This window comes from Podarcis melisellensis (assembly GCF_964234715.1).
Source record: "Podarcis melisellensis genome assembly, chromosome: 11".
Taxonomy (NCBI): domain Eukaryota; kingdom Metazoa; phylum Chordata; class Lepidosauria; order Squamata; family Lacertidae; genus Podarcis; species Podarcis melisellensis.
The window spans coordinates 44,084,649-44,110,781 of record NC_138543.1 but is presented as its reverse complement, the minus strand read 5'-3'; the positions used below and the strand labels follow the sequence as shown (position 1 = coordinate 44,110,781).

General features: G+C 43.3%; 1 protein-coding gene across 3 annotated transcripts; it reads right to left on the bottom strand.

Moving 5' to 3' along the window:
• Positions 1–302: 302 nt before the first annotated feature.
• On the bottom strand, positions 303–26,133 carry HMGCS1 (3-hydroxy-3-methylglutaryl-CoA synthase 1). 3 transcript variants are annotated; one of them, XM_081929788.1, is made up of 11 exons: positions 18,151–18,293; positions 12,831–13,288; positions 11,793–11,918; positions 10,581–10,745; positions 8,981–9,149; positions 7,150–7,320; positions 6,122–6,228; positions 4,654–4,779; positions 3,739–3,902; positions 3,007–3,046; positions 303–1,915 (listed from the first exon to the last, which is right to left on the bottom strand). In XM_081929788.1, the coding sequence occupies exons 1-10, from the start codon at positions 18,198–18,200 to the stop codon at positions 3,029–3,031; spliced, it is 1,554 nt and encodes a 517-aa protein (XP_081785914.1). In that variant the 5' UTR covers positions 18,201–18,293; the 3' UTR covers positions 303–1,915; positions 3,007–3,028. The 3 variants fall into 3 exon arrangements, with proteins under 3 accessions (XP_081785914.1, XP_081785915.1, XP_081785913.1); XM_081929789.1 differs by lacking the exons at positions 3,007–3,046; positions 18,151–18,293 and adding an exon at positions 25,977–26,133; XM_081929787.1 differs by lacking the exon at positions 3,007–3,046 and having other exon boundaries at positions 18,151–18,292.

Below are 26,133 nucleotides of genomic sequence, written 5' to 3'. Positions count from 1 at the left end.
TTTCATTGCTTTTGAGGTTTATAAAACTTAGATTTGGTGCTGCTGTTTTTAGCCTGTCCATTGCCTGCAATGGACTTTATACATCGCCAACCTGTGAACAAAACCAAGCTTGGGATCCTCTCCTTTGTTTTATATAGCCACAGCACTTGGCACAAATGGACAAAAAGGTGGTGTAAATCAAACCTAAGTAATTTGCTTCAAGAAACAAACCAACTACAGAGCCCCCAAACACCGCATCTTGTAACTTAGCACAGTATGCATTAGTTAAGAAGTATTTCAAAGCAAAATAAAAACAGGACAAATTGTGTAAGTTTAGTGTAAACACAATGTATTTTACAAGCCAGGAGCTGTCTTTCCCTTTGCTTCCAGTTCATCCAGGCCCACCCAATATACTTGCAATGGCCAAAGCACTTACACTTCAGCAAGTGTATGATAATAAACAGGACCGTTCTAGAGCAGAACAACTTGCAGGCCAAAGGCACCCCTCACAAAGCCCTGTATATGCCCAGCCAGGTTCTCAACACATACCATTTTTTTTTTCAAGTCTCTGGCAGGCAACCAACACAGGTCAATTTTAGCAAGCACCCGACAAGCCATCACACATAGCTGGTGAGCAGTGTTCAACTCAATGGGTCACAAGTTGTTTATGCCTATTCTAAGGTAAGTGCTTTGAGGATTGCAGCCTTTTGAGTACTCCTTGCAGAAGTGAAATGGAGTTTTAAATATGTTTGAGATATGAAGCTATTTATACATGACCTCGGAGCTACAGCTTGCAGAACCCCACACCACACAGCTAAAACAATCGTGAGGAGCAAAAAGTTCAGGATCAAATCACGGCTCTTGGGCTGAGCTTTTGCATTTTTGTAGAAGCAGAGTATGGCAAAGCCTGCTCTTAAGCAACCTTTATAAAAGATTACATACAAGAGGTTCAAAAGGAATTAACTTTTCAACTATTTCTAAGTAGCCACCAAGAGCACTTTGGGGCAAGAGAGTGTTCTCTCCCCAAATGCATGCACTTCTTAGCTTTGCAAAATGATTTCTGGGAGGTGAGAGGAGCTTTTAATATTATAAGCATACAACTGGAAACCATGTCACAGACCTCCAACTTTCAAGATGGGTTTGAACCAATTAATAGCACCTTGAAAAACAAGCCAATTATCCCTTTTCAAATGCATAGCATGTTTTGAGGGGATGGAACAAGGCTTGTATTTAAAAGACCGGGTGCTTATACTGTTAAGGCACATAGGACCCTAACATTTAAGATAAAATGACTCACAAATAGCTTTAGGTCACATTAATTTCTCTCCATAATGGCTTTAAAAAGTCTCACCTCCACTCTGGATATTAATTCATTAAAATAGAGTAGGGCAAGCACAACTGAAGTCTTCCCAAGCTTAAACTAAACACAAAGATTCTTGTGGCACCTTAAAGATTAAGCAATATATTTTTACAGAATAAGCAACTGTAGACCTAAACTTAAGATGCCAAAAGGCTCTGCTGTCTTTTTTGCTGCAACAAACTAACATGGCTACCCCTCTGTAAATTTAAGTACCTATTCTTGAACCATTTGCTGTTGTTTTAAAACAGTTGTTTCTTAGAAAGAGCCCTTGGTCATTTCTGTTCCAAGAAGCTAGCAAACTTTTTTTAGTGTTATTTAACTACGTATCAACAAACTGCATCAAAAGACAGAGCCTCAAGATTAACAGTTTTTCATGCTCCCAACTAAGCAGTACTGTACAGCAAAACATGGGTATTAACAGTTACTCCCGTGTACATCCCCAGCCCTCCCCAACTTTTCCAACTCCCACCTCACAGAGGTCTCTTAATGCTCCCCATTGGAAAGGGAAACAGCAACGGCTTCTGAGTCTGTTTTTGCAGGAATTCTTGGTACTTTCTTGGCAGGGCTAGGGATATGCTGCAAGGGGTGGGGAGGGGGAGAAAAGCCACAGATTAGAACACATTATTAAAAAGCACAGCTGCCAATTATTTTAATTTTGTTTCAAGACTCATTGAGAAAGCCCAGGTATTAGGCAACAGTAACTTAGTTCCAAATACTTTGTCCAGACAATTCTCCATTGGAATCTATCCTGCACAATAAGAAGTTTTCAGAGTTGGACACAACATAGGTTATATTTAGATTTCTAGATCCAATTTGAGAACAGCAGAATTCCCGTCTTAGAAGTTGTTCAAAGAATGTCAGGTTACACAGCAGCCTTCTCCAACCTGTTAGGGCCATTGGAAATTGTAGTTCCAAACACCTGGAAGGCATGAGCTGGAGAACGCTGGGTTGAAGATTTGTGTCAATATTATCAAATTTGGTATTCTGTAATGGGGTTGATTACAATAAAATGGACAAGTATCTGAAATGGAGGAATCACTGACAGAAGAAAATCCAAAGAATATCATATCCCAGATTTATAGCGTATCCATCAATTGCAATGATTTTGGTAACTTTCAACAGCAGTATCATGAAATAGTTGGGCATGTTTTAGAACAGGGTAAAATTCTGCCATTACCCATGTCTAGATGTAATGAAAACCCAATCTACAAAGAGAGATGGAATATGAGGCTACAAAAACTAAGGCAGAATTTACAAAGTAAATACTATAAGCAGAGGAATTGTGTCTTCCTTAGTGCCAAGTATTTTTCTTTTTGCATTTTTGGTGTGGTTTCCCTAAAGTTTCTAGATATTGGGACAGGACTGCTGAGGTTACTTGTGAAATTTCATATTACAGACTTAAGAAAGGATTAAAAAAATATCTTGCTGGAACTGATAAAATATGTTAGTGTAAGGGAAATACCTGTTATTTTATCAATGACAGCAAAATACTTTGTATGCCCGACAATGGAAGTTGGGCAGACTGCACAAGGGGTGGGGGGAGAGAAAGAAAGAGACTGACAGACTGCAGAGGTAAGTGGGAGAAGAACCATATAACGTAAGAGCAGGGAAAGGGAGGGGATGTGTGATCTGACAGGGTTTATAAATTACTGAAGATTGTAACTTACTGGAAGAGCAGTTACACATCCGCTACATGTGCTTAATAGTCTGTAATTTAGTTTTGGTAACAAAAAGAAATAAAAAAAGGAAAGGTTAGCGAAGAGCCACCCTTTGCTGTGGCTGCTCCACCCATAATGGAGCAGGGAATCATTTTTAAAGAGATTGGAAGCAGACCACATCTTTGAACATTCCCTCCTGGAAAGCATGTTCCCCTCCTCCTTCCCAGGCCCATGTGCACCTTAGCTTCAGTCCATAGGTATGCCAGCACCAACTTCAAACAATAGTTAAGGGTTACTGGTTTCCCTGCTTAACCAGAAACTGAAGAGGGCAGGCAGAGGGCATTCCAGGTAGTGGTGTCCGCCCTGTGGAACACCTTCCCATCAGATGTCAATGTGATATATAACTATACAACTTTTGGAAGACCTCTGAAGGCAGGCCTGCATGGGCAAGTTTTTAATGCTTGATGTTTTATTATACTTTTATATCTGTTGGAAGCTGCCCATAATGGCTGGGGTACTATTATTCTGCTCAAGCAAGGAAACTGGTAAGCCTAAACAACTGTTCATATCAGTGCCAAGATATCTATGAATCACATTAAAGGCAGATTGGGGTGGGGGTAGTGTTCAATTCTGCGGTCTGCTCCTGATGTCTTTAGCCCACAAATAAGGGATCAACACCATTATGAGTGCACTAGCCCTTGGATGTTAAAAGGATGAATTAAAGAGACTTTTTACACTTACCTCATGAGCAAGGCCCATATGAACAACTTCCACTCCTGCTTCCAAGGGCCCATCACCCAGCACGGGGCGACGAGCATAGGTTCTTCTGTGTTTTTCATCCACTCGCACCAAATACCATGTTCCCTCATACAGATCATCCACTGAGCATTGTGGAATATAGTTGGCTATAAAAAGACAGAACGCAGAAGCTCTAAATAGACAGTTTACTCCTGGTGTTAGCTTAATCTTTGACCTCACTACATACAGAGTCATGCTGGAAAAGTTCTGATTTCTCTCATCTTGTGTGAGAGATACACACCATGAAGGGATTAGTGCTACGTCACATGGAAGTGCAGAGAACTGAAGCAAGCTGTGCTTCATCTTCAGATGCTTCAAGGGTATTGGGAAGGCAAGCGCCTTCACTGTCTTCTCTGTAAGAAGAAGGAGGCTTGCAACGCTCCCAAAGAAGAATATGAAATGCCTCCACCCCTCCATTATCACACTCTGGTGGAGCTGTGGAAATGGGGCACACAAGACACTTTTGTCAACTACTTCAGCGCTTACAGCACAATTAGATTTTCAGATCCACCATGAAGTTGTTAATCTGAAGACCTGAGAAGTTGAGAACCAGGTCCTGCTGTCCTCTTGATTGCAGTTTTAATTCATGGTTAATTTTTAAGCCCATGTTTGGCATGAAAAGAAAAGCCTTTTGCCAGTTCAATATGGACAGAATTACCCAAATATTTCAAGTCAAAGCTGTAACCATCAAGTTGGTTAACATCTCTTACAACAACCAGAAGGCTTGGAAGCCAACCTCATTATTTCAAAAAAGGAAATAAGCTTTTGGGGTGTGCTTTATCATCAACGGTTGCCTAATAGAGGCCATCACTGAATTTATGGCAGACATTTGCTGACCTTAATCCCACCATCACTTACCTAAGTGATGAGTATCTTGTCTAAGCATCATGTTTTCTGCAAACACCTCTGGTGAGATGCATTTCCTTGAATCGAGCCTTGCCTTCAGATCAGAGAGGCTTGCTGTTATTTTATCCAGAGAAGAGCCTGCAGTAGAAAGCAGTAACTTACGTTTTCTAAAAAGAATTATTAGTCCCTTCCAACACGACAATTCCATGATCTGACAATGAAGAATATAAGTCAGAAACAGCAGCATCTTGATTTCTTACTATACTGTGAAAAAGCGGGGGCTATTTTTCCAACATAACCCTCTTGTAATATAGCTAGCTGTGTAGTACCGTAGTAAAAGTTCATTGATTGTTATATCAAGACATAGCACACCCTTTCCTAAGTTCTCAAAACCTCATAAGAGGCCAGAGATGAGGCCAGATCTGTTTCAGCCCAGCAACACCTGGACATCAAATCCTTAACCACTGGCACCCAATAACCTGTGGAGGGCTAAGAACTTAATAAGAGCCTGCTGGAACAGGCTACAGGTTCCACAACCCAGGGCTAGACTCTGTTCAGAAGCAGGGGCTAGGTTCCTGCCAAAATGGCTCACAAGCTACAGCCTGCCCAAAACCAGCCTGCCAACATCACACTAAACAATGCTACACTTTAACACTGCAATTAGATTCACCATTACAGTGGTACATCTGGTTGCAATCGGGATCCGTTCCGGAGCCCCGTTCGCATCATGAGCAGAACGCAACCCGCATCTGCGGGTCACGATTCGCTGCTTCTGTGCATGCGTGTGACATCATTCATGCGTGTGACATCAAAACCCGGAAGTAACTAATTCCGTTACTTCTGGGTCGCTGTGGGATGCAACCTGAAAAGACGTAACCTGAACTGAACGTAACAAGAGGTATGACTGTATTACCATAAGCAATGCATTCAAATTTATGCAAGATGTTACATAGCAAGGCACCTTTCTTAACCCAGCTATTTAGGTTTTAGTGGCAACTTCCTCTATTCTTAAAAATTGCCCAGAAATGGATATTTATTTAAAAAAATATTTATATACTGCTGTATCCAGAAGTGGTTTATAAGAATAAAAACACAAAATCATACAAAAAAAAACTGTTAAAGCTAGCATTTCCTAAACTGGATCATCCATCTATGTAGATTAATAGCAGAGATTATTCAAGAAGTATAAAATAATATGTATTATAGCATTCCCTTATAACAGTATTTCTGCAATCATCACTGAGCATATAAATCATCCCCACTGTGCTATAACCCAAAGCTATATAGACACAGTGCTTTTTGTTGCACACTCTTAATTGTGCACAACAAGCCATTCTTGTCATAAATTACTGCTAATGGGTTCTTCAGCATGTTGCTTGTATGAACTCCCTATAAGAATTAAAATACTGGCTGGATACTGTCAGTGACACACTAACTTTAGAAGTGGTTGGGTATAGGAAACCTTGGTGGTTTTACTCACCAGGGGTTGCATCTTGGCTAACTTTGATGGAGTAGAGGGTAGCAGCAAACCCAGAGCCATAAGAGAAGACTCCAATCCTCTGTCCTGCCAGTTGCTGGGGAGAATACCTGCACGCCAGAGAACAAGGTGTTAGTGAAAAGCACATTAGAGAAGATTAATACACAAATATTAATAAGCTGTCTCCATCCTGTACTGCCTTCAAATCATTCCCTCTCTTTCTGCTAAAGCGAAACCACTGGCCATGTAATTATCTTCAAACATGTAGGAGGTTAGCTGAAGGCTATTGGTTCTGCCTCAAGTCAAAGATTACCAGTGTTCAGACTCTTCCCTCTTTCTTCAGCTGCCAAGTCTGGACTTGCACAAGTGAGTTATGCCAAATAACTTCTGGTACATGTGAATACTAAGGAAATGCAGAATCTGGTTACAAAGATACACAGATGTTGATAAAACAGGTGTGCTAGTCTTTGTTTGAAGCAGCAACAGCAGTGTGGAGTGTGTCTTATCAAAAGCACACAGATATTCTGCGAACTTAAGATTGTTCATGGAGCAGCTTAGTAGCCACAGTTCCTACTGCTGTCCGCCCAATATAGGTAGTTGCCACCTATATTGTTGGAGAAGTTTTAATCTACAATTAAGTCACCTTCATGCTTTAAATTTTGTCATTCAGCTCAAATATACGGTTCCAATTGTCACAGACTTTTCAACAACTTTGTACATCACCTTTAGATAGTGCTTAATTAGTTTCAAAAGGCAAGAAGCAGCAAGGTTCAGCACTGCTTGGTAGTTGCACTCATATCTGGGAATTATTTCCTTCTGAAGTGTGGTGTTAAAGTTCGTCACTCAGTGAAGAAAGGAAGGCACCCTGTGCATGCTCAAAGGCACTCTGCTTTTTACTAATTCACAAGAAGAATGTGGGGCTGAGCCATTGCCTAAAGCAAGCCTGTCCTTTAGGAATCTGATACCCAACGTCAGTCAGATCATTATACAAACACCTCAAACCCAGCTTCAGATCCTTCCTTCATACTTACTGTGCTAGGATAGAAGCAAGGCAGCCATAGACAGAAGGCGTGTACATATTTCCATTCTGATTGGATACAAGCAAGGAAGCTTTGGTTTTCTGATTGAAAATCTCAGCACTGGCCTTCATAAAAGCTTTTTCCACATCACGGTCAAAGTAGGTGTCTTCTAGTTTTACATCTCTGAAGATAGCAAAGGGAGCATTTAGAAGAAAAACTAATAACTTGAAAGACTACTAGAGCAGAAGGCTATGGAACCTATAAACATGCCTCATCTGCTCTATTTGATTTCTAAAGTTATCCCAGGTTGGTTGTTGTTTTTTAAGGCACCCAGATTGTGCTACACAAGAGATCACTTTTCCTTCAGTCATGCCTATTTCAATTTGATATAGCCAATTTATTATACTGAAGAACATGCACAATTTTAACTTGAAGTCACGCACCACAATATTTAGTTCCAATACTAACTTTCACATTGGCCGTGTTCAGGCAATAGTGAAGAAGCTGCTTCTCTCCTTCTGTTCTCAATGTGCCTCAATGCAATGTAAAAGTCTATAAAACCATTGTTTCCATTTTTTTTCTAAACCAGAAACTTTGGTTACAACCTTTGAACATTAAGAGACACCTACTGGATCAGGCTGATGGCCCATCTGATCCCGGATTCTGTTCTCAAATGGCCTGCCAGATACCTTTGGAAAGCCTACAAAACAGGGAATGAGTGCAATAGCCCTCTTCTGTTCACAATCCCCAGCAACTGGTGTTCAGAGGCATATTGCTTCAGATCCTGAAGGTAACATAGCCGCTGACAGCCTTGTCCTATCATCAGTTTGTCTAATCCCCTTTAAAGACTTCCAAGTTGGGAGCCATCACTAAATCTTCTATAATTTAACTATGTGCTATGTGAAGAGTTCTTCCTTCTGCTTGCCTTGTATCTTACAAACTTCAGGATCATTGTGTGTTATGAAAGCAATATTTGCTTTCTCCATACCATACATAACTCTACACACCTCTTTCATGTTTGCCCCACCCTTACTGACCTTTCCCCTAAACTAAGAAGCTTCAAAGGTTGCATTTTTTCTTCATAGAAGAAATGTTTCAGTCCCTTGTTCAGTTTGGTTGACCCTTTCTAACACCTTTTCTAGCTCTTCAATATCCTTTGAGAAGAAGCTGGGATCTTAAACTTTAAACCAGGTTTTTAAAATGCTAGCTTGTCTTGAAGCCAGTATCCAGGGATTCCCCATGTTTGGTCCAAAATGGAAACACTGGTTTTGCAGACTTTCCACAATGCATTCAGTCATATGGAGAAGGGGAGAGAGAAATAGTTGTGTGTGTAAATGAAAGCCTCATTCGCCTATCAGCTTATTATACAATCATCCAAACAAGGCCAAGAAATGTGTTAGCCTTGTTGGTGCGTTTGCTGCAACAGAATAAGATAGCAAAAGAGAGTCACTTACTAAAAAGTAAATTCCACACATGAACTTACTTCCAAGTAATGGTGATTAGGATTAAGCTACACCGCAGAATAACCTTATCCTCTTTAGGTTCCCGAGGCTATCTTCACATATTAAAATCAAGCTAACTACTCCCAGTTTGTCGACTATTGTTAAAAAATCAACCTAGTGATACGTTCTTTTCCACCTATTTTTTTCCAAGAAATCTTTGCATAAGATGAACCTTATCAAGACAAAGTTTCAGGCAGCTATGAAAGGGCATTCCAGATCCACTCCCTTAAATTTTAAGAGCTGTATAAAAAAGATCATACATAAAATAGATCAATGTCAGCTATGGAACTACTTCCAGATGCTTCGTAATGTTTCTTGTACTGAAGAATTTTCTTATTTACCTAAAAGCTTCCAGGCCACTATAGATGCCATTTTCTTTTGTGGGTGTCTGATCATTCAGAAAGTCATTCAGCAACAGACGAGCTACAGATTTCTGTACAAGTTTGCAGTATGGAGAGTGAAAGATCATGAAACCAAAGTCATTCAGGGTGAAGTCTTTGTCAACTCCCTCTGAAATAAAAAAAGAAACAGGACATGGATGCTATTCTGCCTAAGTCCTATGTACACTTACTTGGGAGAAAGAACTACTGAACGCAGCAAAGCTTATTTCCAAGTAAACAAGCAAAAGATCAGGCTACAAGTTTTAACATTTGTGTCTTCTTACTTCTGCAATATGAAATTCGTTTTATACTACCTTTTATTTAAAATCCCAACTAAAATTGGGATCGGCTCAGATCTTTGCTTAGAGCAGGGATGGGGAATTTATGGCTCTCCAAAACTTGGACTACACGTTCCATCATTCCTGACCAGTGGCTATGCTGGGTGGGGCTGATGTGAGTTGCAGTTGAACAACTTCTGAAAGTACATTTTAATCCTCTGCTCCAACAACTTCTCACATCTTAATCACCTTTGCATTTCTACTGTGTGACACAACTCATTTGCTTATGGCATCCTTGTCTACCTCCTACTCCCATGCTGTTGGATATGCTTGCAACCAACTCTTGTGTCTGTCAACCTGGCCTCAGAAGAGCCCTGGTGTATCAGACTACAACCCACCAAGCCTAGCATCCTGTGCTCTCAACAGAGGCCCACTAGATGCCTGTGGGAAGCTTGCAAGCACAACCCAAGTACTGTCCCCATTTGTGAGTCCCAGCAACTACCACTAAGCAGCATGGTGCCTCCAACAGTAAAGGCAGAACGGAGGTCAGTGTGGCTAGTAACCATGGATAGCCCGAGCCTAGATCTTCCTGCCCACACCCCCCTCTTGAAATAAAAAGATTTCCTCCTAATCAACCTAGCTGTTTCTTATCTATTGCTCCACTACTGCACTACTCATCTACCCCATTCTCACCACTCATTGTCAATTCCTTTAAAAATCCACCCCAGCCAGAAAAGGCTGCTTGACTACCTTAAGAATATCATGACAAAGGGCAAGAGACCACTGTGGCTCAACCAAACAAGGAGCTTCCCTGCTAGAAATATTATAGCAATGAATGCCTGCCTAGGTTTCCTTTTTTCCTCCTCCTTAAAGCCAATCTCTTTTCTTTTTGTCTTCTCTATTTTAGATTGTAAGCCTAGAGCAGGGACCTTCTTATTACTGATCACCACAGGCCACCCCGGAAGCCGTTTGCAGCTGAAGAACAGGGAAAAAATACTTTTCAAAATGAAATCTAATATAGGGCATGTTCAGCAGTAACCCCACGCTGCAGGGGCAGCTGTGTGAACAACAGTCTAAAGTGTGCTTGTGGTAGGCAATCAAACACAAGATACTCTGCTCTCCTGAACCAGCAGCAGAATTCTGTGCAGTCGTTTGCCATAACTGGCAGAATGGTTTTAAGTCTGTGACAGTTTTCCAAATTCTGTGGAAGAGGACAGGATCCAAGAAGATGGGGAAAAAAGAAACACCTTGATTCTGCAATGGTACTTTCTAGCAAGACATACCTTTCTGCCACTGAGCATGGATTTTCTTGCGATAGACAGTGTAGCAGCGATCTAATGCACTGAGGTAGCATTGTATGGACAGTTTCCCATCAACCACAGGATACTCAGATACCATATCAGGCTTATAGAAATCATAGGCATGCTGCATGTGGGTCCCTCGCAATCCTAGGGAAAAGAAGCCAGACTTGAAAGAAATGCCGCAGTGAAGTCCATTAATAATGTACTCTTCTTACCTCAAAACATGACTGACATCCTATGCCCTTTTAAAATGTGGGGGTTTTTTGGGGGGAGGGTATATTGGGTTTATTATCATTATTATTTTATTCTGTGAACCACCCTGAGACCTCCAGGCATGGGCAGTATATAAATTCAATAAATCATAATAATAATAAAAATAAGATACATTGTACAACCAAAGATTAATCTGGTGGATGTGGGAGGTGGTGCTGAACAGAAAAGTTACACCACTTCCCAATGTGATCAGGAAAAAGAATACTAGAATACTAAATGCCGAGCAGTACAGATAGCTATTTGTTAATATTTTAACAGGCTGATGTTCCAGGCAGCTCACTTGCAGAGATTACTGCTCACATAAGCAGTCCACAGTGGTGCCCCGCAAGACGAACGCCTCGCAAGACAAAAAACCCACTAGACGAAAGGGTTTTCTGTTTTGGAGGCGCTTCGCAAAACGAATTTCCCTATGGGGTTGCTTCACAAGACGAAAAAATCTTGCGTCCCCCGGCGGGTTTTTTTTTTGCTTTTTTTGCCCTTTTCCTAAGCCGCTAAGCCGCTTACCAGCTGTTCCACTGATAAGCCGCTTAACAGCTGATCACTGGAAGCTGCTTGACAGCTCTAGCACTAATCCACTAAGCTGTCAATGGGCTTGCTTCGCAAGATGAAAAAACCGCTAGACGAAGAGAATCGCGGAATGGATTCTTTTCGTCTAGCGAGGCACCACTGTACTCATATGAGCTGCAGAGGAGTGAACACATTGCAGGTTTATGGCTTTCATTCTGTGAACTGGAAAATTGCTTAATTTTCCCCATAAGGGCAAACCAGCATAGTTTGCAATCTAGGAAAAGGCAATCTAGCACTAGCTTGCTCTTGTGGCATTTCACAAGTGAAGAATGCTTGCACAAGCTGTTCATTTGAACTAAAATACTGCTGGAATCTGCTCTGTGAATAATATTTAGCCTGCCAGAGAAAACTAACCTCTCTCAAAAATAAGAGGTGCATTTGGTCCCACAAGCATAGCAACAGCACCGGCTCCTCCAGTTGGCCTAGCATTTCCAGTGGCATACACTGCTATGTCTCCAGCAACAACAAGTGCATAACGCCCTGAAAAACACAAACAAATGCTGTAAAAAAGCTGCATAAAAGTCATTTTTAGTTGAGGCAACTGCTGACTACATTGACTGCAATACTATATACACATGTACTTGGAAGCAAATCCTTTAACAGTAAGCCCTACAGAATTCTAAGTACAGTAAATATGCAAATAACTGGGCTGCGTGGTCACTGGGGAAAAGATTACAAGAAGTCAATCTTAAACTCCCACAGCCACCAATTAACATGCACAATATTTAATGCGTACTAAGTTCTTCTCACACAATTCTATACAAACATCCTGTTAAGAAGATCATTTTTGAGCAAGGAACAAAATTGAGGGCAATTGCAGATGGGCAGCTTAGGAGTCACCAGAAAGTTTGGAAGGGGGGGGAGAGGTTCCAATTAGCATAAGCATTGAATGCTACAGTCGCTGATTCAAAATATGTTATGCAACCTGATTCCACCAGCTAGTTTGCATTGCAACCAATAGTATGATCAGTACAGATGAGTGAAGTGCTGGCTCAGTATAAGAAACTATTAACAGGTTTAGTGGGATATAAGCTCATTTTCACAAGCCAATTGTATTCCTGCAAAATCTTACTCCCCTGCTTGGTATTTGCAAAGGATCGCTGCCCTCTTTTTTTAAAAAAAAAAACTTCTGAACACTAATATGGTTTCCTCTAGTAATATCCACTAAGCAAGAATGAGCATAGTAGACTAGGAATTAGCTTTTATCAAGCCTTCCTGAAATCACAAGAATGTGACAGCCAGGACTTCATAGTCCTGAAGTGACTATTATTTACAGGATTACATTTAATAACATTTAAATTCCATATCTCTGCATGCCTTGTCTGTCTTTCTTTCCTTTTCTTTTTTTGGAAAATTCTAAGAACTACTGCTTGCTTGAGATGTCAAACTTACCATCCCAGGAACTGGATTCAACCCAGTTGATAGCATTGAAGAGTGCAGCAGTGCCACCATAGCATGCATTGGTTGTGTCAATGCCTTCCACGTCTGTGTTGCCAGATTCTTCAAAAAGCTGCATCAGGACAGTCTTTACCGATTTGGACTTGTCGATGATCGTCTCCGTTCCAACTTCAAGTCTCCCAATGCAGTTGTAGGAGAGACTGTTCCTTTCCATAAGCTTCTGGACTGCAGTGAGGCAAAGCGAATTGATATCCTCCCTATCCGAGCAGAAGCCCATCTTGGACTGACCCAAGCCAATGGTGTATTTCCCTGCATCCACGCCATCAAACTTCTCTAACTCTGCCTGGTCAACATATTGGGAAGGGAAGTAGATCTCCAAAGCAACTATTCCCACATCTTTTGGCCAGCAGGCCTCAGCATTCACAGGAAGAGATCCAGGCATGGTGGTGCAGCTGAAAGAAAAGAAGTTAATAGTGCTTATTTGAATAAAGTGAGCAAAGCTCGATCCTGTGCATGCTTACTTAGATTGAAGTACCAATGCATTCAGTGAGGCTTACTGAAAGCACAAGGGCTGGAGATTAAAAGTTTTGATAAAATATTTTGACTCACAAGCAGTCCAACAACTAATAGGGCAATGATCATAAAAACAGGTACATAGAATAACAGAATTAGGAGTGAATCCAAAGGTCATCTAGTCCAACCCCTCAAAGCAGGAAAGACACCTGGCAGAGTGTTCAAAGTAAGAAAAGCTACTTGGGAGCAGGAGAGGAATCTGACAGTTACACTATAGTCTGCACAGCTGTAATTCTGCCCACACTAATCACTGATTTTAAAGAGACCAGGGCTACAGCTGCTATCCCAAGCACATTTTAACAAATTGCCATGTATGTAGAACTGGAGCAGAGCTATTTTATCCCAACCTCTGCTGTCCAGCTGATATATAGGCCATTATTAGCTCACACTACAAGTCTGTACTTGCAACTGTACTATTCAGATTGAGAAGATCTCTTACGTCAGACACTCCCAAACCAATTTAAACAAGTAGTCTTCTAGTGGGGAACAGCACTGTGTACAGCCCCATAACCACAGACATTCCAACCTGCAGCAAAGAGGCCGTGCCTTTCTAGTCAGCGTTTTAAAAACACTGTACCACCAGGGTCCTCTTGTCTCTGTATTACATAGAATAGAATCTTGGTTAACCTCATTATACCATCTACTGGCAGTTACCCCCCCCCCCAATGAAGAAAAAACAACAATCTGACTGTTGCAGAAAGGGGAGGGGAATAAAGGCTTGCAGCTGCTCCCTAAAAGTAATATAAACCCATCCCTTTGTAATGAACTGTGGAGCAGCCTTTCAGATGTGAAGAGCAACTGAAAATCATATGGTATCTGCATGAGCATGTATTTCGTTCTTTCCCAACTGCGAAGCTTGGAGGCAGAGGAAAAATGCCAATAATATTCCATATGAAGTTGCCCTAAACTGAGTGAGACCACGTCCATTAACCTAGAAAAGTATACTCCAGGGATAAGGAACCCATGACCATCCATGGGAGTTGTAATCCAACTTCAGTTAGTGAACCAGAGCTTCCCTATCCCTGGACCACTCCAACTGACAGAGGCATTCCAAGGTCTCAAACAGGGTTTCCCTACCCCCACCCCCCTGTCCAACCACTGAAGAAAGTCATTCATTCACAGACTGGGGGTGAATTGGGGACATTCAGCATGTTCAGCTCTTTTTACTGGACACCAAAGAGATTCTGAAGGAGTAAAGCAACATGTACCAGCAGTTTTGCGTAATTATTTTGAATGGCAAATCCAGACATGATATTTATCTACGAACATGGAACATTCTGTATGAAATGCAAACTTCAGAGAACTGCCAAATGGATAGGAGATAAAAGGCATTTCATCCGATGTGGTATTGGAATGAAGAGAACTTTATTTCAAGTGGGTAGATCATGTAAATTCCTTAGGGCAATAGAAATCCTAATCAAGATAAAGCAAAGAGGCAGGTAGGCAGCTGAAAGTGATGGGTAGAACTCTTTACTCTACATGACTTCTGGGGCTCCCCTTCTGTGGTCATTGATCGTTCTGCAGACTGGAACCCACAAGAGGAACACCAACTCTGTCCTAGTGCCCATCTGCCTCATCCAACATGCATACAATGGCACAGAAATTTGTATCGTGTGCTTGGAACATTCAGATGTGCTCCTTAGTTGTATGGGACCACCACACACAGCTCTCACCACTGTGCAAATGAAGTATGGAGACTTGGGAATAGGAAGGCCAGAAGGAAAAATCTGTTATTGAATTAATTCTTGCAGATTTGATAGTCTGGTATTATATTGTTGTTTGGACTAGTTTTCACATTTTTAAGTATGTTTTTTTTTAAAATACTGAATATTAGGGTAATAACTTTTTTGTCATTACAACTTTTTAAATACTATCTGGAACTTAATAACTGTTAATTCCTACTGTTAATTCAAGACTGGCAGAAGGAAGAACTGATCCACACAGTACATAACTTACAGAATTTGCTGCAACAAGATATGACCATGAGTCTTCTAAAAAAGAATCATGGTTAGAGCATGGTGCTGATAATGCCAAGGTTGCAGGTTCAATCCCCATACAGGCCACCTGCATATTCCTGCATTGCAGGGGGCTGGACTAGATGATTCCCAGGATCCCTTCCAACTCTACAATTCTATGGCTTAAATTCAGAGATTAGACAAATTTTACAGAGGTCAGTCTAATCAATAATTATTGGTCCAAACAGCTTGTTAGTTACTGATGGATTGTGGGGATAAACATACAAGGTTTATATGTTTGCTTTCACAGCCCAATAGTTTATACAAAATTTCGTTGCACTGGGTCCCGTGTGCTAGAGACCACTTATGCTACAATGAAGCTCAGCCTAGCTGTTTGAATTTTTGTGTTCAATAGTTTTTAGAAAATGAGTTTAACAGATCAACTGACATAGCTAAGTGGAACCTCCAGATCGAAGGCAGTACTGTATCTCTCTGAAAATTAATTGCTGGGAAACAAGAGCAGGGCAGGGCCTGCTACCTACACGTCAGCACCACACTCTAACCAGCTGAGTTAAGTCAAGCCCTAGTTGTGGAAAACGGAGTTGTTGAAAAAACAACCTTCATATCAATGACAACTTAAGAAGAAAACAAAGTAATATGGAGTCATGACTCTGAACATCCATAAAGACAGCAGTCATTTGCCTGCAGTATCAGCTTCTTCTTGGCCAGTAGTTCGCCAAACCATTCCTCATATCCATTATGAAAATGTATCATTGTAGAATGGTTGAAATTAATGTCATCAAATCACCCCACCAGTAATAAAAATGCCCAATAATGCAGTAAGACCTTGTTTCTTTCTCCATCTGAAAAGAAGATTGAAACCCTTCCTGACTCATGCATTCTTTAACTAAAAACTAGTAATTTGAGAATGCCCAACATCCTGCAGAACAAAAACACAACACAGAAACCATCTCAGCCACCCAATCAGTTGCTCACCTACAACCATCAGTACTCCAAGACAGCCCTTTGCTACAGCCCTCCATTGGCACCAATCTCTGAGAAAATTGGTGATGGCTTTTAAATACAGCCCTTGCTAGGGAGGTGTATGCTCCTCCCAAGCGAGTCTCCATTGGACAAAAGGCAGAATGATGCCTACTTAAATTTACCTGATCTGTGCTTGTCTTGGTTTGACATGGCCTTAATCTTACCAGCTCTCCATTCTTTTTGTGCTGCTTACCTCCAACCCAGGGAAAATAGCAACTATCAGTCAAAACAATTTATCTACTCACTCTTAGAAAGTTTATACAATGCTTTGCTGACTAAGGACCCAAAACAACAGTTTGACAGCCTCTCCAGGAACGAGGATTGACAATGGGCAACTGCCAAATATCACACTGCCGAAGTTAACACTACATGTTCCTCAGTGCTATATGGTCACTGAAAAAGTGTGTCTGAGTTTCAGCCTGTTAGTGTCACAGCAAATCTGCTTCACTGGTGTGTTCTTCAGGAAAAAAAACAGTGAGTCGCACTCACTGCCTGCTTCAATATGTATACACAAGAAGCCCTTTATCAATGGTTTGGGTCTCTTAGGGGGCAAACGACTATGTTGGCAAATGATGAAACAAATCCCTTCACAAACTGAAAATCTAATTGGAAAACAACTGTTTATATCAATTATCTCTGCTATCCTGAGTCACTTCAGAAAACATTTTGTTACGAAACAAACAAATATAAAAATAAAATGTAAAGCCCACACAAGCAGCAGATCATTCAACTATCCACAACTGGACTAATGTTCTGCACACCAATCATAGCCCTAAATACCAGAAGCCTGCCTGGATCATCTAGTTTCATATCCAGATATAACAAGCCCTGGCAACTCAATTCTGGCCGAAAGCACAGAAGTGTGGCAGTCATTTGCCACGTATGTTATGTTAGTGGAAGGATACCAGTGCATACATGACAGAAATACAACCGGTGAACCCTTCTTCCACTGCTAAGGAAATCTCCTCCAGTCAAATGTCAGTTGGCTGCTAAAACCAGAGAAGGGCAGGTAACAGGCACAAAGAAAACATGAACACAGTGGGGATTGCTTCCAAGTAAACACACAAGCACGCAGTGAGGTTTTTTTTGTGGGGGGCGGGGTGGAGAGCAAATAGCTTGGCAGCATGTCACATGCTTAAGGTCCCCAGTGCAGAGTTGGAAGGGACCTCAAGGAGCATCTAGTCCAACCCGCTGCACCCAGCTGAACCCCTAGAGCGCTGTTGCCAGTCGGTGCAAGAAAACACTGAACTGGAAGGATTAATGGCCCAACTAGACAAGGCTCTTGTGAGGGAAAGTAGAAGAGAAAGGGGAATTGCGAAGGAAAGAAGCCACTCCACACCCACCCTAAATTATCCCAGAGAGCTCTGTACTGTAACTCCACTTCCGTGGTAAGGGACCCTTTGCCTAGTTTCCCTGTCAGGCAGCCAGAGCACCCTCCCACCCATATAATTGAAAGGGCGGTGGCAGGTCCCATTTTCCTTATGACCCCCACTCCACCTCACCCCTAGGCCTCAAGTAGCCAGATAATGGCTTCCATTCGCAACTGAGGCCTTTGCCTCAGTTTCCCTGTCAGGCAGGGCGGCCCCACGTCCTTCCCTCATATATAAGCCAGCCAGATGAAAGTCCCCACCACCGCCACATCCCTCAGGAAACACCGGGGCAGAAGCTTCCGCGTCCTCACCGAGGTCAAGGCCAGCGCGGTTGCCCCCGCCCCTGCCCACCCCCAGCCGCGCTTCACTCACACGCAGTGAAACCCCATCACCGGACGGCACCGGGTCGGCCCAGCGCGCATGCGCTCCTCATGGCGGGCCCTCTGGCTCCAGCCCGCCGCCGTCACCTTGAAAACGCGGCGCGCGGCCGCCCGCTCGCTGCCTCCCTCGGCCGCGCCCACTTCCCTCTTCATTCTGACGGGCAGGGCAAGCCACGCCCCTCCCTGGCTCGAGGGCGTTCTGCGCTCGCTCGCGCGCCCCCTCACTCCGCCGCGCGGAGGAGCCCGAGCCGCCGCCTTTTCCTGGGGCTACTACTACGCGTTCGCTTCTGAGAAGCGGCGCACGGATGTGTAGGCGGGCGGCGGCGGCTGCTGCCGAGGACGATACGAAACTAGCACACAGGGAACGCGTGGAAAGGAGGGAGGGGAAGTCCCTGCCTCCGAGATCACGCGCGGCGACCTTTCACACGTGACGCAGGGCAAACCCGGATCGGCACCTCAAAATGTAGGCAACGCCTCCTCCGCGTGTACTGTACCTAAAGAAATGGTGTCGCCTTTAGTTTCTTTGCCTTGAGCTGAGCTAGAACTCCTCCTGTGTATTAAAACAAGCAAGCAAGCACACAACCCCCTGCCACTATGTTTGCCATATTAGACGCATCACAAACACACCTCTGCCGCTGCTGCTCAAGTTTCCTGACCTCAGTATTAAGTAGGAGCATGCCATCAGAGCAGGGATGGGGAACCCGCGACTCCACTATTTATCTAGAATATGTCTTGCTGGCCTTTCATCAAAAGGCCCTAGGGAGGGTTGCAAGAGGACTATTGCCGCTTCCATCACCCATGAGCCCTGGATGTTGGGAGTTGAAAGTCCCACAACTAGAGGCACAGGTTTCTCCCTGTAAATTTATATGAGAAATATTAAAATATTTTTTAAAATCTCATTTCCGTTTCGCAGCCCTACAGGTTTATTACTTGAGCTGTGGCTGAAATTCTGATTCCTGAGAGGTCACTTTATGAAATAAATGGGGATTCTTTCAAGCTACATACCGGTAGTTGGCTAAAGAGGGATGTATTTCAATAGAGGTTACTGTTGTGCAGAGCTTTGTTTTGTAAGCTTGCTGCTTTGCAATAATAAGACGAGATGACTGAAAGATCCTATTTGTAGAAGGGTCACTTTAGAACACCTTTTAAAAAATGTATTACCATGAGCAATTAGAAGATTAAAACTGATATATGAGCAACAGCCTGAATTCTGCAAATTTCCTTTCCAGGAAATCATTAAGCAATTGACTTAATCTACTTATACTATGCCAATCAGTACATCTAGTACATATTCTGTGGTTGGGGTTTTAAGGAAAGGGATATGTATGTGTAAAAGAATTATACATTTTCCCCTTCCCATCTTTGGCAAGAACCAAACATCATTGTAGAAGCTTAATGCACTGTTTCATGTAAATAGCCTAGAGGTTTTTGATGATTCAGTGAGCACAGTAATCCTGTTAATAATTTAATTGATAAATTTTATTATTACTTGCCTTTAATCATACGGTCTCAGGGCATGTTACAGCAATTTTAAAACACCTTTATGGAAAATTGTCTTTTCCACAAAAAGGTTTGGGGCTATGGGCCACCAACCTTGTATTCACTTTGTCTTCCAATCACAGCAACTTGTATTCACTGCAACTTGTATTCACTGCCTGTGGCTCAGGCAGTGAATCCACTGCGATAGGAAGCAGTGCTCTAGCGCAGTGTTTTTCAACCACTGTTCCGCGGCACACTAGTGTGCCGCGAGATGTTGCCTGGTGTGCCGTGGGAAAAATTGAAAAATTCGAAAGATTTAAAAATAAAGTATTTTATAATTTTTCATATTTCTGTTTACTTACTATTTCATAATAAAGTAATTACAAAATACTTTCTTTGTGTTTATTTGATTCCTATTCAAGAGAATTACTTTATATATAGTCAATATAGGCGCAGAGTTAAATTTTTTAACAATTTCTAATGGTGGTGTGCCTTGTGATTTTTTTTCATGAAACAAGTGTGCCTTTGCCCAAAAAAGGTTGAAAAACACTGCTCTAGCGACATCCTCACCAAGATACTATGGAAGAGCTTTTAGCGAGTGGCTAAAGTTTATCCTTCCCCAGTCTGGTGCCTTCCATATATGCTTTGGACAACCCATCAATCCCACCATTTGGACAACCCATCAATCCCAGCCAACACAACAGGGGTAGGTTGAGCTTTGGGCTGTGAATATTTCTCTTGTCTCCAACTCCCAGCTTGCATCTCTCCCCCCGCCCCTCATCCGCCAGGAGTTTCTTCTACAGGCTTGTTCTAATGATATCCAATTCATATACCCATCAGACATATGGGAAAGCCCCGTCCCTCCACCGTCGCATGCAGCATTTTGCTTTTCTACTTATCCCATAAATGCTCAGAATGCATTGTAGAGCCACTTCAAGCATCAGTTACACCAGGGAACATAGTTAAGAAATGTTTAAAATAAATAAAAGGAATGGAAATAGAATATAATGTGCCCAAAGCGAAACCAGCACATGACTTGAGATTGCCACAAGTTGGTAAACAGTATGCACCAGCTGTTGACGTAGCTACCAAGTGTCCAGAAAATGCTCACATGGATCTTTCAAGTATGCTAAAGGCCTGGACAAGAGACAGCAGACAAGTCCACTTCTGTTCACATAACCATAAAAATCATAACTGCGAGGGGCCATTAGTCATCATTTGCTAACTTACTGTAAGTTCTGCTGCTCCAGAAGTACTTGGTGTTCAAAGATTTTGTACATCTCAAAATCTAGCACTAAAAACAGCCACAAGGCGTCACTGTCTCACAACTACAAGGGTCACTATATATCTATGAGCAAACCTGGCAAGACCCTCTCTCACCCAGATGTAGAATCTGAAAGCCTAAGCAGCCTTCATTTCCTTTTCTTCATGAGAGTCGGGAACGCTCCACCCCAGCCTGGGGTAGTCACTGTCCACAACCTGCATTGCTATGTTGTCAGACTACATTGCTCATAGTTTGGGCCTGGCTTGCCACAGCAATGGCAGCCTCAGGCGAGCGGACATGTCCTGCAGCTTATTTTTTGCTGGTTTCCCCCATTTCTTCACCCAGAGGCATCAGGAGCCCACACGGGGAAATGCAACCCTATGAAAGTGAGGCTCTTACAAAACCTCCCTGCTGCCAGACCTGAAACAATTCAGAGAAGCATTTTCATCTACTTGCAGCTCACGTTTTTAGGCAGCAGCAGAATACTTCTGAGCCAAACAAGGAAGAACTGTATGCAGTCCAATTTCTCTAGTCATCTCAGGGAAAGGGGGAGGGGGGAGAAGAAGAGAATGAGGACACATTAAGATTAATATAAAATAAGAGTTTTCAGAAGAGAAGCTTTCAATTTCTGAGCTGCCAGCTGCAGCAAAACACAAATTTTAGCAAGAAAAAAAATACATGGAAAGGAAAAAAAAGCATCATCCTTAAATCTAGAAAGCCTCTTGAAGTTTCAGGTTTATGCCAGAATAAATCTACTAGGCACGACACAGCATCCTTTTTCCTTCTTGTCCTACTGACAGGCTACCCTCAGGGGGGAAATCTCAAGAGGCACTTGCTGTCCCAATGTACTTCAGAGGCTGATACAAGAATGCCTCGGCCTTTCAAAACCAAACAATACAATGAAATCATGATGAAATACTAAGGCGTGCTATATGATCAGTTGAAAAACAGACTGCATGGTACAGAAAGATTAAATGGGCAGGTACCTTCTGAAAACTGGAGGTACACTAAGCACTAAATCCATTAAAGAAATGACAATGACATCACCTACTCTGTCTAGTAAAGATCAGGGTCCACAGAAGAAGAGCAACAGGGTGCACGACGCAACCACAACTACGCAGTCCCACGGATTTAATTGGTAGCGATAGAACTCTTTCCACTGTGATCAGAGACTTTGCTGTAACTAGATGAAGCCAATCAATCTTTTTTTAAAAAAACAGACAAGCCGCACTTGATAAATAAAAGGTAAAGGTAAAGGTACCCCTGCCCGTACGGGCCAGTCTTGACAGACTCTGGGGTTGTGCGCCCATCTCACTTAAGAGGCCAGGGGCCAGCGTTGTCCGGAGACACTTCCGGGTCACGTGGCCAGTGTGACATCGCTGCTCTGGCGAGCCAGAGCCGCACACGGAAACGCCGTTTACCTTCCCGCTAGTAAGCGGTCCCTATTTATCTACTTGCACCCGGAGGTGCTTTCGAACTGCTAGGTTGGCAGGCGCTGGGACCGAGCAGCGGGAGCGCACCCCGCCGCAGGGATTCGAACCGCCGACCTTTCGATCGGCAAGTCCTAGGCGCTGAGGCTTTAACCCACAGCGCCACCTGCGTCCTACTTGATAAATACTCTGCCCTTATTTTAAAACTCAGCATAGTAGTGATCCTAGAAATTTAACAGCAGGCATCATGTTGGCCTCCCTATGGCAGTCTGTGGAAACAGGAGGTCACAATCCAACACAAAAGTGGAACACTTCACAAATTTGCATATCCTTGCGCACCAGTCTCCATGGAGATCCCTCGGAAAGATCTGTTAAGATGGACCGTGGAATCCTTAAGCAAAACCCCTGACATGTCTGAAAGAGGACTCTCTGCTAGAAGTATTTTCCCCAAGATCAATTCCTCCCCACACCATATGCAGGGATTTTAAAAAAAAATAATCCTAGGGAAGATAACTGCAGACAGAAGTGGGCAATTTAACACCAGCAGGCATACCTGCCAACTCCTAATCCAGTTCTGGTCCTTGGTCAATATGCACATTGATGAAAGCACACATGGTCGTTTTTAATGCTCTAGAAGAGAGGCATTCAGTGTGGCACCTGCCAGATCCTATGAACTACAATTCCCATCATCCCTGATGATGATGTCATGATGACTCAGCTGAAGTTGGAGTCCAAAACTTGTGGAAAGTACAATGTTTATGACCAGTACTGTAGAAGGACCTGATCCAGCCACTAAAACTGAACTTCTCTCTCTGCTAGAGTTCAGGGACTTCCCTATGGAACTGCTAGTCCCGAGGCTACACCCCCAGAGTAGGGTTGCCAAGGTAGATTTCAACGACAGTCACCACAAAGCTCTAGCAACAGAGAGCTCATCCACCTTTGCTCCACATTTCTATGCAAAGGTCTGGGCTTTCCAGGTCTGGTTCAAGTGGGGTTTGTTTGTTGTTGTTTTGCCCCCTCCCCCTTTCCCCACAGAAACCTGTGCTTTACTACTGAATCAGAGCAAATAGGAATCTTGCTCCAATTCAGCGGTAAAGACTGGGTTTTCTTGGAGAAAGCTTTGGGCAAAAAAGAAAATGATTTAGCACAAACCAGGGAACCAGAAACCTGTGCCCAGAAAATGTGAGTCAAAAATTAAGTGTGGATGAGCCCTTAATTGCTCTAGGGTTATATGTCTGACCAGAAGCAAGAAATGCCCACTAGGTTCACAGAAACCATTTACCGTACTTCTTAAGACAGCAAGATCTATCAGCTTTAGAGTTCTCCTGTCTATCCTAGAATGAAAGCCGATCACTAAATCTCACTTGGTAGATGTACTCTACAGTAATTAGCAAGTCAGCTGGGCAGATTTATATTTTACAATTAAAATTACTCTGGTTTTAAATATCTGGTTGACCAGAGGCTGCAGCTGGCTTGTAATGAAAGAAAGCAGGGTTCCTAAAGTAGAAATAATTCTGGTTGGGTGGGACATTATAAGCTTCCAAACACGGATTTTAAAAAGCTGAGAGGTTCTGGTTTTTATTCCAGAGCTCACAAACTCTAGTGAGACACAAGTTCCCCACCACTCAACAAAGACATTGGTGGGTGGAGGGCTGTGAGATGAACTGGTGTTCAGTTAATAGGAAAAAAAAAAAAAAAAACTTCTCAGAAGATCTCCAGATCTAACAAGGCAGCCTATCTGGATGATCGGGAAAAGGATTTCCTCACAATTTTTTGTTTCCCATGGCTTCCTTGCAGAAGTTAACTGCAGCTGCCATTCCCAGATACAGTACTCACTTTTGGAGAGGCAAACCCCACTGAACCTAGTGGAAATAAAAATAATAACTGAGTAAATATATTCCATAGGGCTGCACTGTTCAACAGCAAGCAATTCTTTGACTTGCCGTGTCTTACTGACTTCTGTACTTTGGGGGTGTGCTGTCGTACTGGATCACTTTGGGCTAGTATGGGGGGGGGAACTGGCCCAAGCCTTGCTCTCACATTAGTACAGACCCCCACCCCCAAAGCTGTTGAAGTGCAACAGCCACTATTTTCAGTAGAGACTTGCCTCCTTGCTCTGTGCCACATGCAACACCAATGCCCCATCTTTCCTGCCCAGAGAACAGCTGCCACTGGTTTGTCTGCAAAAATGGGCAAACTGAACAACAGGTTTTGAGGGGTACCTGCCTGCCCCCTCTCTTTGGATCAGGGCTTGGATTTGTCATAACATCCAGGGGAAGAGCAGAGAATAGATTATTCTGCCTCTGCCACCTTACCTCCCTCTCTCTGGGCAACACAGTAGAGGAGAGGGAGAGTTAAGGGCAATAAACACATTCAATCAGTTTTTTCCGCTAGTTCAGCCTCCCTGTCTAGGTGCCATAAGGTGCCATATCTGTACTTCTTCAGAGGAAGGATGCAAGTGAGGGAGGGAGAGACTCCTGTTCCCTTTTGCTCACCCCCTTTCTCTCTGGGTGGAGCAGTGGAAAAAAATGGCTCAGCCCCACCCCATAGAGAGAGATCTGAGGGACAGCCCCAAAGAACCCTGGCAAGAGGCCTTCCACACCTATGCTCGCCCATTAGGCAGGGTGGACAGGGTTCAGTAGAGAGAGGCCACCCAGAGAGAGTGGGTGAGCAAGCAAGCCAGAAGCAGCTGCTCCCAGCAGGGCAGCCACTGCCCCACCTAAAGTGACGATAAGGCGTTCAAACTGGCAGAGCTGCTCTCTCTTGCTTACTGCCTCTCTCTGGGCAACCTTGCTGGATTAAATCCAGGTAAGTAGTCTCTTACCTGATAGAAGAGCCTCCTTAAGGGAATGGGGAGGTGAGGAATCAGAGGTAGCTGCTCCTTGCAATCACCACTTGCTCAATTCTACCACCACCGCCACCCCTGGCAACTTAACTGCTCTTTCTCTTGAGGAACAGTGGCATGATAAGGAGGTTCCACCAGAGACATGTTGCCCAGCCTCCCTGCCCAAACAAGCCTGCTGAGTAGAAAATTATTCTCTTTAGCAGAAGCACTGGGCATGATGACATCCTGGGTCTTATTTAGTACTGGAGAACAGGTGTGGGGGACCTTTGGCCCTCCAGGTGTTGCTGATCTGCAACTCCCATTATCCCTGCCCAGCTGCCACAGCTGCTGGGGCTGTTCACCAATATCTGGAAAGCTAAACGTTCCCCACCCTTGCCCCAGAACAATTATATTCCTTTTAAATGTAACATATTACTACCACCACCATCCCAGAAAACACTCAGCTCTAGAATTGCAAGTACCCCTAAACTTTGATCTCACCACCTTAAAAAACCTAATGGTCTTTGGAAAAACCAAGGACCTAGGTGGCAATCCTGTTCAGGTCTACTCAGAAGTAAGATCCTCTGAATGCGATGGGGCTTACACCCAAGCTAAGCTCGTGCAGGATTCCAGCCTTCGCCTGCAACCCTAAGCACAATTTACCTGGTGACTTCTGCGGGGCTTACTTCTGAGTAGACACAGGTGCGATTTCTGGGTTGGCGCACCTGGTCCTGGAGGAGGCGGGGCGGGAGAGCTTCAATTTAACACCAAAACCAGGCAGGTGCTCCCTATGCACCGGACGGAAATAAGATCCCACCCACCTGTGTGCGGCGATGGCTCGTTCTCTGCAGGGTCCGCGCGCTGTCTCTCAGCTCCTCGTCCTGAATGGGAAGCAGCCGCGGCTGGAGATGCGCCTTTAAACCAGCCCCGCCGCCCAAGCTAGCCGCTTGAAACCGGTGAGCGGCAGGTCTCGCTGCC

Excerpts from the sequence above, each read along its gene's own strand:
- HMGCS1 (XM_081929787.1), bottom strand. The coding sequence starts at position 18,200 with ATGCGCGCTGGGCCGACCCGGTGCCGTCCGGTGATGGGGTTTCACTGC. Across the intron at positions 13,289-18,150 it reads GTGATGGGGTTTCACTGCGT|CTGCACCACCATGCCTGGAT; the intron begins GTGAGTGAAGCG and ends CTTTTCTTTCAG. Across the intron at positions 3,903-4,653 it reads ACAAGATACTCATCACTTAG|CCAACTATATTCCACAATGC; the intron begins GTAAGTGATGGT and ends GTCTTTTTATAG.